The sequence below is a fragment of the Hemicordylus capensis genome, chromosome 4 (assembly GCF_027244095.1).
Source record: "Hemicordylus capensis ecotype Gifberg chromosome 4, rHemCap1.1.pri, whole genome shotgun sequence".
NCBI classification, from domain to species: Eukaryota; Metazoa; Chordata; class Lepidosauria; order Squamata; family Cordylidae; genus Hemicordylus; species Hemicordylus capensis.
Window position 1 is genome coordinate 104335152 of NC_069660.1, and position 12607 is coordinate 104347758.

The 12607-nt window shown below is 42.9% G+C and overlaps 1 protein-coding gene and 1 long non-coding RNA gene across 9 annotated transcripts in view; one reads left to right on the top strand and one right to left on the bottom strand.

The window, feature by feature from the left end:
* LOC128325103 (uncharacterized) overlaps positions 1-4367 on the bottom strand; it is a 31789-nt gene extending 27422 nt beyond the window's left edge. The window contains exon 1 of the long non-coding RNA XR_008307262.1: positions 4296-4367. This is a non-coding gene — a long non-coding RNA (uncharacterized LOC128325103). The remainder of the gene's footprint in view (positions 1-4295) is intronic.
* Positions 1-12607, top strand: part of LEPR (leptin receptor) — a 122497-nt gene that overhangs the window by 43715 nt on the left and 66175 nt on the right. For 6 of the 8 annotated variants that reach the window (XM_053250541.1, XM_053250545.1, XM_053250549.1 and 3 more), the window contains one exon: positions 10798-10856. In XM_053250541.1, the coding sequence (XP_053106516.1) occupies positions 10798-10856 (59 nt within the window). The other 2 variants (XM_053250547.1, XM_053250544.1) reach the window with 2 other exon arrangements.

The window sequence follows — 12607 nt, forward strand, 5'->3', positions numbered from 1 at the left end:
TGGGTGTGGAATTCTACATGAACCACTTCCACATTTAGCTGTTATCTTGAGGACAGGGCCATTCACACGACCAGCCCTACCTGGGTTAGAACCGTCCTATCTGGATAGGGCTAGTCTGGATAGGGCTAGTTATGTGAACCACTGGGATCACTCACAATCCTGGAGCTCCTTGGCTGGGTAGCTCGGGTTTTCTACCCAGGCTAAAAGTGAGGTTGGAGGGTGCATGTGTGCTCTCCAACCTCACTGCCCGGTCATGTGCGTGAGCGGAAGCAGAGTGTTCCAGGTGAAAATGTCTTTAAACTTGGTAATCTTTTGAGGTATCTGAGCTTCTTTCAAGCAAGTCCTATCTCATTTACCTAGCAACTAAGCAAGAAACGGATAGGAATTTACAAATACCGTAACTTAATTACACAGGCTCAAGAGTGTCTCTGTGTTATGGGTGGAGACATAAAATGGCATTCTATCATATTATTTCACCTGACCATCACCACCCAACTTGTGTGGCTTCTCAAAGCTTAACCTTTACACTATTTGTGTAATTTCTTTGGGAATGGTCTGTTTCAATAATCTGTGTTCCATGCAAGGGCCTTTCATGGGTTATATGAAAGAAACACATATTGAATTTTTCCTATTAAGAAAATAGTTTGAATGGTAATTACAAATTCAGATGTGGTGATCAGTTCAGTGGGAATATTCATCAGGAAAAAAGAGATGAAAAAAATGTCTTGCAAATCAGGGGCACAGTTACATCTCAATGACTTAACTCACGTCTTTGAGGTAAACAGAACAGGCTCAGTTACAAAGGCCTTCGCACCTTAACTGTTATTACTTCCATCTGACAGTGGCTTTCTCCTTCATTTTGCCTCGGAACTGCTGGTCTTCAGTGCACATTGATTTTCTAGCATTATTTTCATTGGGTGGTGAGGACAGTGGATGCTTTATTTTTAAAAGAACACTTGCTCCGGTATCTCTTGAACCACATGACAGCATTCATATATTATTCAGTAATCCGAAAACATTCAGTTTAAGATAAAAGTTATGGTGCTTTTAAAAGCATGAAAATTATAAGTTAAGGTGCCCATCCTAACTTTGGTGTCATATAAGCTGTAAAGACTTGGTACAGTCTTGTATATTATGCTGCCTTTAGAAATTGGACTGCATGCACTTGCAATTTGCGCTGGTATTTCAGCTCGAATTTGGGCAGGGGGGGGATGCATCTAGTCCAAAATGCAACAGGTACAACTTCCCCATCATTTGCTAGATATGCCTTGATGCATTTCTACAAGGCACAGTGTTACCCCACAAATGTACCTTTACAGTAAATTTCAATTAATTCTCATCTTAAACTGAAAAGTATTATTTTGCTGGATTTCCAGCCTGTTCAAAAAGAAAGTCTGACTTGGGTATTGTGGAAAAGAGAAGTGCAATAGTTTATCTTGCTCTTGCTAAGTAGAGTCTCTATATTAATCGGCAATATACTTTTGAAGTAGAAAGTTCATGTTCAAAGGCAGAATTCTAGGAGCTCATAGGAGGCAGCTTACTTCTGCTGTGAAACCCCCATGTTCAAAGGCTGTCCATCAACACCGGAGGCCTGTTAACATGATTGCCAGAAGTGTAGGAGAAGCATCGGGCGCAATCTCAATTTTCATTCATCAAAGTAGGAAGCAGAAAGAATGATCATATGCGAGGCTGCATCTGAGTAGGACAGCTTTTTTTCCTACCTCGGTAAAATGCTGGAGACAGAATCTGGGTAGAGTGCTCTCATCCTACCCAGGTGCTGCCTCGCACACAATCATTCTGCCTGCGTCATACTTTGATTTTTTGCAAGCACATGACCAAAAATTAGGAGCACACCTAGCTCTCCTACCCAGGCTGGGTACTTCTTCTACCCTACTGGTGGTCACATGAACAAGTCTCATGTGTGCCCTCACAAGGCCTTCTCACTACTTTGCCACACCTTATGTTCTTTCATAAGTCCATTTATCACCACACACCACCTTGCATTGATGTATAACCTCCATGTTCAGAGACTCCACCAAAAGCTTGTGTGCCCGATCAACCCATGCCTCCTCGCCACCCAGGGGTGTACCAAGGTTGGAGTGGGCCTAGAGACAAGATTTTTAAATGGGCCCCGTTCTTCTCCTGGCCCCATGTCTCTGCTAACTATCCCAACTACAGTTACAACTAATACAACAGCTAACAATGTTGAACTTAAAATGGGTTCTGCTTTTAAGAACAATATATGAAGCTTCTTTGGTTACAAACTTCTTTGGTTACAAATCAATATGATTTATTTCTGAGTGTACGCACACTGTGCAGGATTGGGCTTTCAATCTGCAAGACTCTTATTTGCAGGAATCTTTCAGCTCTGCCTTGAATTTCCACTCAAGGCAGAGCATGTATTGTCCCATTTTGCATTTGTAAGGTATTCCCCCACCTTACAAATGCAAAATGGGACAATGGATGCCAGCACTCACCAACCAAAAAAGCTCCCATTTTCTCAATAACTAAAGCATGCAGCATTCTGCACCAATGAGCAGATGAATAAATGGATTTTTAAAGCAAAAAAGTATGTTTCATACTGGAAAGATCTGAAAAGTAATTGTTATAAAATTTAAATGAAGTTTTAAAACAAACAGAAAGCGTTGTCATGCCTTCACTTTGGGACAGCAAGGAAATTCCCTGCCAGCCTGCTCCCTGCTGGAGGATCATGCCATTCCTGAGCACTCTGGCCCTTTGTGTCTCTCTAACTGACAAACAATTAGCATGCAAATGCTAACGCATTCTGCTGCCTGAGTGGAAGGCTGTAACATGATCCAGAAGGCATTGCTTTTCAGCCAAGGAGAAGCACTGTGAAAATAGATTGGCCAGGGCTGAGGTGTCAAGGAGAATTTTTTTGGATGTCAATTATGGTTCATCATGCCCACCTGAGGCTACAGGTCTGGGGAGTGGGGTGGCGACAAAGAGGAAAGGGAAGCCTGATTTCAAAGGCTTGAGCTGTGCAAGTCCACACACTGGTTCTTCATATTCTGCCTCATGCCCCGACCCAGAGACTGGCCTACTGCAGCAGCAGTCGCTACCCTGCTTGCTCTGGAACTTCTCTCCTCCTTGTCTCCTCCTCAGTCCTCAGGTCCTTTTTTCAAGTTTGTTTGTTTGTTTTGCAAATTGCAATGCCATCGGGCTGGCCGACCTTGTGGCTGCCTAGCTTCCCGCACGTCTCCCTGCTGCTAAGTCACTGGCACATGAGGCAGGCAGGCAGCTGCTGACCCACCCCAACCGGAAGAGAGAGGGCACGCAGGTGCAGCTGTTCAGCTTTTGCCTTGAAGGCAAGGGAAAGCCCCCACCCATCGGCATCCTCACCTCACTGAGGAGTCCATGGCTGCAGGGTATAGGTGTGTGTGACAGGCCTTTGGGGGGGGGGCTTTGATGCAACGGGCCAGGAGACAACTGTCTTCCCTTGCCTAATGTATGGTACGCCCCTGTTGCCACCTTGCTGCCCCTTCATGAAGGGAGAAAATAAAAGCCGATGAAAGGAAAAGGAGTATGGAAATGAATGTTTTTAACTATAGAAGTGCCAGAGTGCTCCTAGACTCTCCTTATCAAACAGTTACATTCAGGACCTGGAAGTCACTATCCAGAATTTCCCAGGACTTGCCCTTTCTTACTCTGGTTTCAGAAGCCTCCGTGGCAAAAATCACTGATCTGTACACTTTATTGACTTTAGCTTGTTATTATGGGGACTTCAGAGGCTAACAGAGAAAACACTGGATGGATTTTTTTCAAAATCATAGAGGATTGTCCTTCAGCATATACCTGAATTAAAAAAAAACATTTAGAGGGAAATTAAAAATATAGGTTATCCACTGGCAAAAAAAAAAAAAAAAAAAAAAGTAAAGTAGGCTGGTGGTTTGAACCAAGAAAGTAGTTAACATTTGTTTTCTAGAGTTTAAGGGTCAATTTTTAACCTCCTGCTTCTCAACCATTTTACATCAGATCTGCACCAGATTTGGAGGGGCATGCCACCTAGCTGATGTCTGCAAATGTTCTGGCAGACTGGAAAGATGGTTTAGATTTTATGACCAACAGGGCTTATAATAGCATAATTTTGAAACCGCTCCTCATCTTAACTATACTAGCACTGCTGTTCCACTATAATTTATATGATTTATAACTGTCTTTCGAACACAAACTCAAGCTGATTTGAAAGATATCAAAAGTTTAAAACTGACATTAAAGCATAAAATACACCAAAGTTTACACCAAAAAAGATGGCAGCATAGAATCACTACATTTACCTGTCTACCTCATAAGACGACAACTTTTCCCAAATGCTGATGATGAAGGTCTTCCTCTACATTGTTGCTTCCCGGCAACTTGTTTTCAGTGGCTATGGCAGAAATTGGCTGAGTATATAATATCTGTCGCATTAACCAAACTCCAAATTATTAAAGGCTTGAAAATCCCATCTCTCTATCTCTCTCTCTTTCTCTCTCTCTCTCTGTAATTCTCCTTATGAATCAAAGTCTGTCACCCAATAGCAAGTACCTCCAGTCATCGTACTAGCAAAATACTGCTAATTTAGTTTGGAGTACTTGAGAAGAGCTTTCTTTATCCTGTGACAACTACTGTGAAGTGCACCTAATAGCTCAATATTTTTAGTTCAGTTTTTCTCTTTTGACCTGCATGGAAGGTACTGTGAAGCCAACTTTCTGATGGACCCAAGCCACAAATGCGTTTGGTGAACCCTTCGCCTTATGAGACTGCTTCTGTCTATTAAAGGCAAAGTTGGAAAATGCAAAAGAAACTTTCTTGTTGTCTAGAGAAGATCCACCACAGGGTCACTCATGCCGGTTCTTGTTTCTTTGTTTGAAATGCCAAGGGCAGGTCTTCATCTTCAGAATGCCTTGTGCAATGAAGGGATTTTTTTTTGGAGTAGGTTTATGGGACCATTTTTAGATTAACACTTTCCAGACAGTGAAAGAAACCACCTAGGGTATTGCGTAGTTTCCATTTTCCTGTCTTGTTGCCATTGGGGGTGGTACGTGTGTGTGTGTGTGTGGGGGGGTTCTTTTTAATGTCTAGCCCTACATCTCATATGTTAGTCCAGAAGTGCTGCTACTCTGGCTATATGTTGCTAGAAGTTTTAGCTTCTCGCAAATATTGCTGGGTTTTGTTTGTTCTTTTATAGCTGCCCTGAACTACTTAAGGCCGAAAGATCAGAACTTGCCTGTGTGGACTCTTTTGCTTGGCCCTCTTGCCTCCCTGACTTATTAGGATGCTGCTGCTTTGTTCCCTCCCAGTCAGAAGTGAAACCAATGAGTCCTCTGCAGGAGGCAAGGGGGAGGAATGCCAGGCAGCATCCCTCCTAGCTCCTGGTCAGGTTCAGCTCACACCTCCCTCAGCCTGACACTTCCCTTGCTTCTGAGTCTGTCAGTGAAGCTGAAAGAAGGGCGGGCTGAGCCTAAGCATTGTAGCCAGCCAGTCATGAGGAGAGAAGGAGGGGGGAGAGGCGGGGCCAGGACAGGGGTATGCCACTGAGCTTGTCAGGCTGAGGGAGGAGTGGGCTGAGCCTGTGTAGGTAGACAGCCAGGAATGGGGAGAAGGGGGAGGGGAAGGGCTCAGTCAAGGTATGTTGTGGAGTTCTGGCCATGAGGTTTCAGAGCATGGGAGAAGGGAGGAAAACATAGTTTGCTTTTTTGTTGGTTGGAAAGATTCGCTTGTGGGTGTCACAATTTCTTGGTTGTTTACACATAATTATTTTATTTCACATCAGCATTGGCAATATTTACTTATGGGGCGGGGTCAGAGTTTGTTTATTATTTGACTTCACACTAACTTTGGCAGGATTTACTTTGAGGGTGTATGTCACAATTTTGGGCGTGTTTAGCCTGGAGAAGAGAAGACTTGGGGAAATTAAGCAGCTACACATAATGCTTCATCCAGAGAGAGAAGTTGCAGACTCTTCTCAGAAATGTGCTGGGTTTTATAGCAAAACTGGAGATTAATTTTGGATGGTGTTCAGTCAGTTACAGAATACTTGGCATTTCTTATTGTTCCTTCCCTTCTTCTAGCCAGAGCCTGTGACTGAAAATAAGATAAAGTTACTCCTGAGTAGTCCTGTTGAAATTAACGGAACAAACTTGCTTGTTCTTAAATTGTATATATTTAATAATTGCTTTAAATAATCTTTATTTTTAATAATATATTTGAATGCTATTATCAATGCGCTGACAAGTGATGTTGGTCCCTGCTCACCAAGTCATGGTTGGTTCCAGCACAACAGCGCATTTGAGTTGTGTAGCATTGTTTTGAACATACAGCTGAGTCCTTAGTAGTCTGGCCTGTTCAGGCAACTGGATGATGGTGCTTCTACCAAGACTTGCTTTTTTTAAATCTTGAGGCTCTGTGGGAGCCCAGAAAAGGAACAATGAGGTAGGCAGGAGTTAGTAATTTGCACTCTTGTGGCTGCCCCGAGGCTCTGGAATGCACTCCCTGTTAAAATAATCTCTGTCAGATTTTTAAAAGACCCTTAAAATGCACCTGTTTTATCAGGCTTTTAATTAATTTTAATTGATTCTATATCATAATAATTATTTCACCCTGTATCTACATTAGTATTTTAACTAATGTACTCTGCCTAGGGATGCACAGATCAGGCAGGATAGAAATATGATTTAAAAAAAACACATAAAGTATATATGGATGTCCTTTCTAACAGGGAAGCTTTAATTGACATCATACATATTGGCATTTCTGTGCCCATGAAAAATTGTCAGCAAGACAACTGTATGTTAGATCTTTTGCTAGTGTTAAGAAATATCACTTGTATTATTAGTGGTATGTTACTCATACTGCATGGGAGATGGCAATGGTAAATCCTTCCTGTATTCTACCAAAGACAACCACAGGGCTCTGTGGTTGCCAGGAGTCAACACTGACTCAATGGCACACTTAACTTTTTAACCACAACTAACTATATATTTAATTCTCCAAGATGTGCTGGAAAAAATGTGTGGCGGAAATCTCACGAGAGTGGTGGAACCCTCGTGAGAGTTCCTAGCAGGAGGTGGTTGGCCGGCAAGTGCACTCAGCCTTGCCGGAGGAGGCGGGCAGTGCACACGGCAGGAGGCGGTTTTCTGGCTGGCGAATTCGGCCTTGCCAGAGGAGGTGGCTGGCCAGTGGAGAGGGAAAGCAGCACTGCTGCTGGGCCAGCCAGTGGCGAGGGAAAGCAGCACCACCATTGTGCCGGCCGGTGGTGAGGGAAAGCGCCTGCTAGGCTGCCACTGGGTAGGCGGCAAGGGAAAATGGCGCCACCACCAGGCCGGCCAGCGGAGAAGGAAAGCACCCGCCAGGCCGGCTGGGGAGGGAAAACACCAGCCAGGCCTGCGGGCAGAGAAGAAAAGTACCAGAAACCTCAGTGCATGGTAGTACCCCAGGTGGGGGAGGAAAAGAAATCAGACTGGGAAGGGGAGAATGGACTGGGGCTGAAGCAGGTGGGGAGAATGGACTGGGGCTGAAAGGAGGGAGGAGAGACAGGGAGGACTAGGTGCTAAGATGCTATGTGCCTGGGCCAACTAGTAGTGTTTATTTCAGTCAGGGGCATAGCTAGGGGAGAGGGGTCTCGTGTTCACCCCTCTCTTCAGCGGCACCTCAGAGTGAGAGAGATAATGAAGAAAATAGGGAGGGTTGGAGCTGGAGGCCCTCAGGAGCTGGGGGGCTGGGTTCTTTGAACCCATTCACTCAATTATAGCTACACCCCCTGATTTCAGGATAACTTCCTATGCACTTACAGCAGTTACAGCTACTGTTGTAGAGTAGAGCTTGGGCATCTAATCCTTTCTGTGATGAATGGGTTTGTTAGGAGTATAAAATATAGTGAGGCAGTTCCCACAATCAGTGGGAACCGCTGAAATGGGGTTTGCAAGGAGAGCGGGCTTAGCCTGCTCTCCTCACAGACGACCTGTCAGTCAGCTATGGGCAGCCGAACCGGCCGCCCACATGACTGCTGGCTCTGTTACGGAGCTGGTAGGGGCTGGGGAGTTCGGGGGCCACGTGGCCCCCGGAAGCTCCAGCATGCCCTGCGCAAGCGAGCAGGCCATGCTGGAGAGACCCCCGAGCCGGAAAGCTGCATTTAGCCTCCCCACTGGGGGTCTCCTCGTGAGTTGCGGTGCGGAGTCGCGCCGCGACAACTCATGATCAAGAAAACCGGGTTAGCAGAGCAATCGCTCCACTAACCTTGGCTAAGGGGAGGGTTGTTTTAGCAGGTTACCTGCTTGAGAGCAACCAGGCTCGGGCTTTTTGGCATTCGTGAGAATCGCCTCAATAAGACACTAGCAGCATTGTGCCATAATATTTGTGAATACAAAACAATTTTACTTATTTCCCCACAAATATGTGCAATTGCTAACAGTTATGGTTTTTGCAAGGAAAAATAGTAAGCTTTGAAACTTTAGTAATAGCAATAGCAATAGCACTTACATTTATATACCGCTCTATAGCTGGAGTTCTCTAAGCGGTTTACAATGATTTAGCATATTGCCCCCAACATTCTGGGTACTCATTTTACCAACCTCGGAAGGATGGAAGGCTGAGTCAACCTTAAGCCCCTGGTCAGGATCGCACTTGTAACCTGCTGGTTACAGGGCGGCAGTTTAACCAATGTCATAAAGAGTCAGGGAAGCTATAAAAGGGGAAAAGACTTCCTTCAGAAAATGGAAGTCCTGCCCAAATGAAGAGAACAGGAAGGAACATAAACTCTGGCAAAAGAAATGCAAGGACACAATAAGAGATGCAAAGAGAGAGTTTGAGGAGAATATAGCTAGAAGTGTCAAGGGGAATAACAAAAACTTCTTTACATATATCAGAAGTAGAAAACCTGCCAGGAAAGTGGTTGGACCCTTAGATGATAAGGGTGTGAAAGGGATTATTAGGAGGATAAGGAGATTGCAGAGAAGCTGAATAAGTTCTTAAGTTCTTGAATTACAGGCCGGTCAGCTTAACTTTGGTGCTGGGTAAATGGATGGAAAACATACTTAAGGACAAAATTGTTAAACATATAGGCCTTGTTGAAGGAGAACCAGTATGGCTTGTGAAAGGGAAAGTCTTGCCTTACTAACCTTTTGGAGTTCTTTAAGAGTGTCAGTAGGCATGTATGTGGATAAAGGTGATCCAGTTGACATGGTATACTTGGACTACCAAAAAGCTTTTGATAAAGTTCCCCACAAAAGGCTCTTGAGTAAACTTAGCAGTCATGGAATAAGGGGACAGGTTCATGTGTGGATTGGTAACTGGTTGAAGGACAGGAAACAGAGAGTAGGAATAAATGGACAGTTTTCACAGTGGAGGGAAGTAGGAAGTGGGGTCCCCCAGGGATCGGTACTGGGAGCAGTATTCTTTAGCGTGTTCATAAATGATCTAGAAGTTGGGGTAACCAGCAAAGTGGCCAAATTTGCAGATGACACTAAACTATTTAGGGTAGTGAAATCCACAACGGATTGTGAGGAGCTCCAAAAAGATCTCTCCAAACTGGGAGACAAAATGGCAAATGCAGTTCAATGTTGGCAAGTGTAAAATGATGCATATTGGGGCAAAAACCACCAGCTTCACATATACGCTGATGGGATCTGAGCTGTTGGTGACTGACAAAGACAGAGATCTTGGGGTTGTGGTGGACAGCTCATTGAACGTGTCATCTCAGTGCATCGCAGCTGTGAAAAAGGCTAATTACATGCTAGTAATCATTAGGAAGGGGATTGAAAATAAAAATGCTAATATTATAATGCCCTTATACATATCTATGGTGCAACCACATCTGGAGTACTGCACACAGCTTGTGTCACATCATTTATTATTAATTATTATTATTATTATTATTATGACTACTACTACTACTACTATTTTTATTTTATTTTATTTTATTCAATTTCTATACCGCCCTTCCAAAAATGGCTCAGGGTGGTTTACACAGAGAAATAATAAATAAAAAAAATTGATCCCTGTCCCCAAATGGCTCACAATCTAAAAGAAGCATAAGATAGATACCAGTAACAGTCACTGGAGGTACTGTGCTGGGGTTGAATAGGGCCAGTTACTCTCCCCCTGATAAATAAAGAGAATCACCATATTAAAAGGTGCCTCTTTGCCAAGTTAGCAGGGGTTAAGAAGCCATATCTTAAGAAGGATATTGTAGAGCTGGGAAAGGTGCAGAAGGGGGCAACCAAAATTATCAGGGGCCTGGAGCAACTTCCTTAGGCTACAGCATCTGGGGCTCTTTACCTTGGAAAAGAGGCGACTAAGGGGAGACATGACTGAGGTGTATAAATTTATGCATGGAGTGATGGGGTGGAGAGAAATTTTTCTCCCTCCCTCACAACACTAGAACCAGGGGTCACCTTATGAAACGGAAGGTCGGGAAATTTAGGAACTACAAGAAGTACAGTGCATAATTAATCTATGGAATTCTTTGCCATGGGATATCGTGATGGCCAGCAGCTTGGATGGCTTTAAAAGGGGCTTAGACAGATTCATGGCAGACAGTTCTATCAATGGCTACTAGTCTGGCAGCTGTGGGCAATCTCCAGCCTCAGAGGCACAATGCCTCTCAATACCAGTTGCAGGGGAGCAACAACAGGAGAGAGGGCATGCACATACCTCTTGCCTGTGGGCTCCCCAGAACATCTGGTGGGCCACTGTGTGAAACAGGATGCTGAACTAGATGGGCCTTGTGCCTGATCCATCAGGGCTGTTCTTATGTTCTTATATCAGTGTGATATTTTTTGTATCTGTTTTTCTTCCTAGGACTCCTGTTCAAACCAAGATGAACGGGCATAATATTCTGGCAGGCTTTCTACAGTTGAGTAAGTTATCTGGGTGTTTCTTTTGTGAACTGCACACTAAAAACCTAATTCTGAAAGATCCTTGAGGCTGGCTGGCTAGTGCAATTGTTTTAATGTTTGTCTGCATTGCACAAATGGAACCTGATTTTTTAAATGCTAGAATTAGTGTAGAAATGGTTAGAGGAATGTTGCAATATAGATAAATCAGAATAAACATATTCCTGATAATGACATGGTAGCTATAATTATAGCAGTATAGCAAGTCAGTTGTAACTCTTGCCTCAGATCCCATGTGGACAGGTTCGTTCAGACGATGTGATTCACAACCTATATTGATAAATTTCCCCCAAAGGCAGAGAACAGTAAATATAACCTGCCATTCACCTCGAGATACTATTCAGTTTATTTTTTTATCACAGCTAAATTTGCTTCACAATGTATACACAGCATAAACAACTTGACACTGAAATTGTCAGCATTTCAGAGTGAATAGTAGTGGCTCTTGTGTTACTGAGAGCCAGTGTGGTGTAGTGGTTAGAGTGCTGGACTAGGACCGCGAAGACCCGAGTTCAAATCCCCATTCAGCTATGATTCTAGATGGGTGACTCTGGGCCAGTCACTTCTCTCTCAGCCTAACCTTCTTCACAGGGTTGTTGTAAGGAGAAATTTAAGTATGTAGTACACCGCTCTGGGCTCCTTGGAGGAAGAGCGGGATATAAAATGTAAAATAATAATAATAAATAAAATAATAATAATTTTGTAACATACATATTTCTCACAATTATAGTAGTAATTGGTTTGGATGTGTACCGAGATTAAAAGATGATTTAGGGTTTTCCTTTAACAATAACTAGGCATGATAAGAAGTCTTTCCCTAAAGCGGGGCTGTTTTAGCATCTGGTTAGAAATATCTTATTGTACCTGAGTACAAACACTCTATTTAACATAACACAACACAACACATACTGTACTGTATGTGGATTGCAGCCATAATGCTTCTAAACACTGCAAGAAAATCAATATGCACTTAAGATAGCATAGAAGCCAATTTATTTATTTAATAAAATTATAGAGCATGCCCAATGGCTTCTAAAACACTATAATAAAAACCAATAGAGTAAAAAGATTAGATCTAAATGAAAAACACCATCCCAAAATCAGTCCCAAAAATCTATTTAACTCGGCATTAAAATATGTATTTCAATGTATTGAATAGATTATGCTGTTGATGTGGTGGTGGTGGTGGTGGTGGTGATGATGATGATGATGATGATGATAATGAATAAAATACAGGGATTATGTGACTTGTTGTTCTCCAAAGACCTTGCAGAAAATAAAAGAAATGTTACAACCTGTCTAAAAAAATTTAAGCCATAGCCTTATGAACCTATCTGGACATTTCTCTTGCTTCTAGGGCTGCAATGTTTAGTCATGAAATCCTATGTGTATGTACTCATAAGTAAGTCCCAAATGAGCTTACTTCAAAGTAAGTAATTTAGGATGAATATAGGATTATAAACCATGAGGTTAAATTGAATGACTGAAAAGTTGTCCCAAGTTAACTGGACAGCAGTTTTAACAGGAAATTATTTCTAATCTGCTGCATCCACCACCACCACTATTTATGTACTGCTTTACTTATAAAAATTGTGGAAAGTGAATATTAGAAGATACAGTATATTCCCCATTCTCTCACACATAGTACAGTGAATGCCTCTCTTCAAGTGCTGCCTGCTTTGCATGTATGTGCATAATTTGAAACCAAAGCGTGA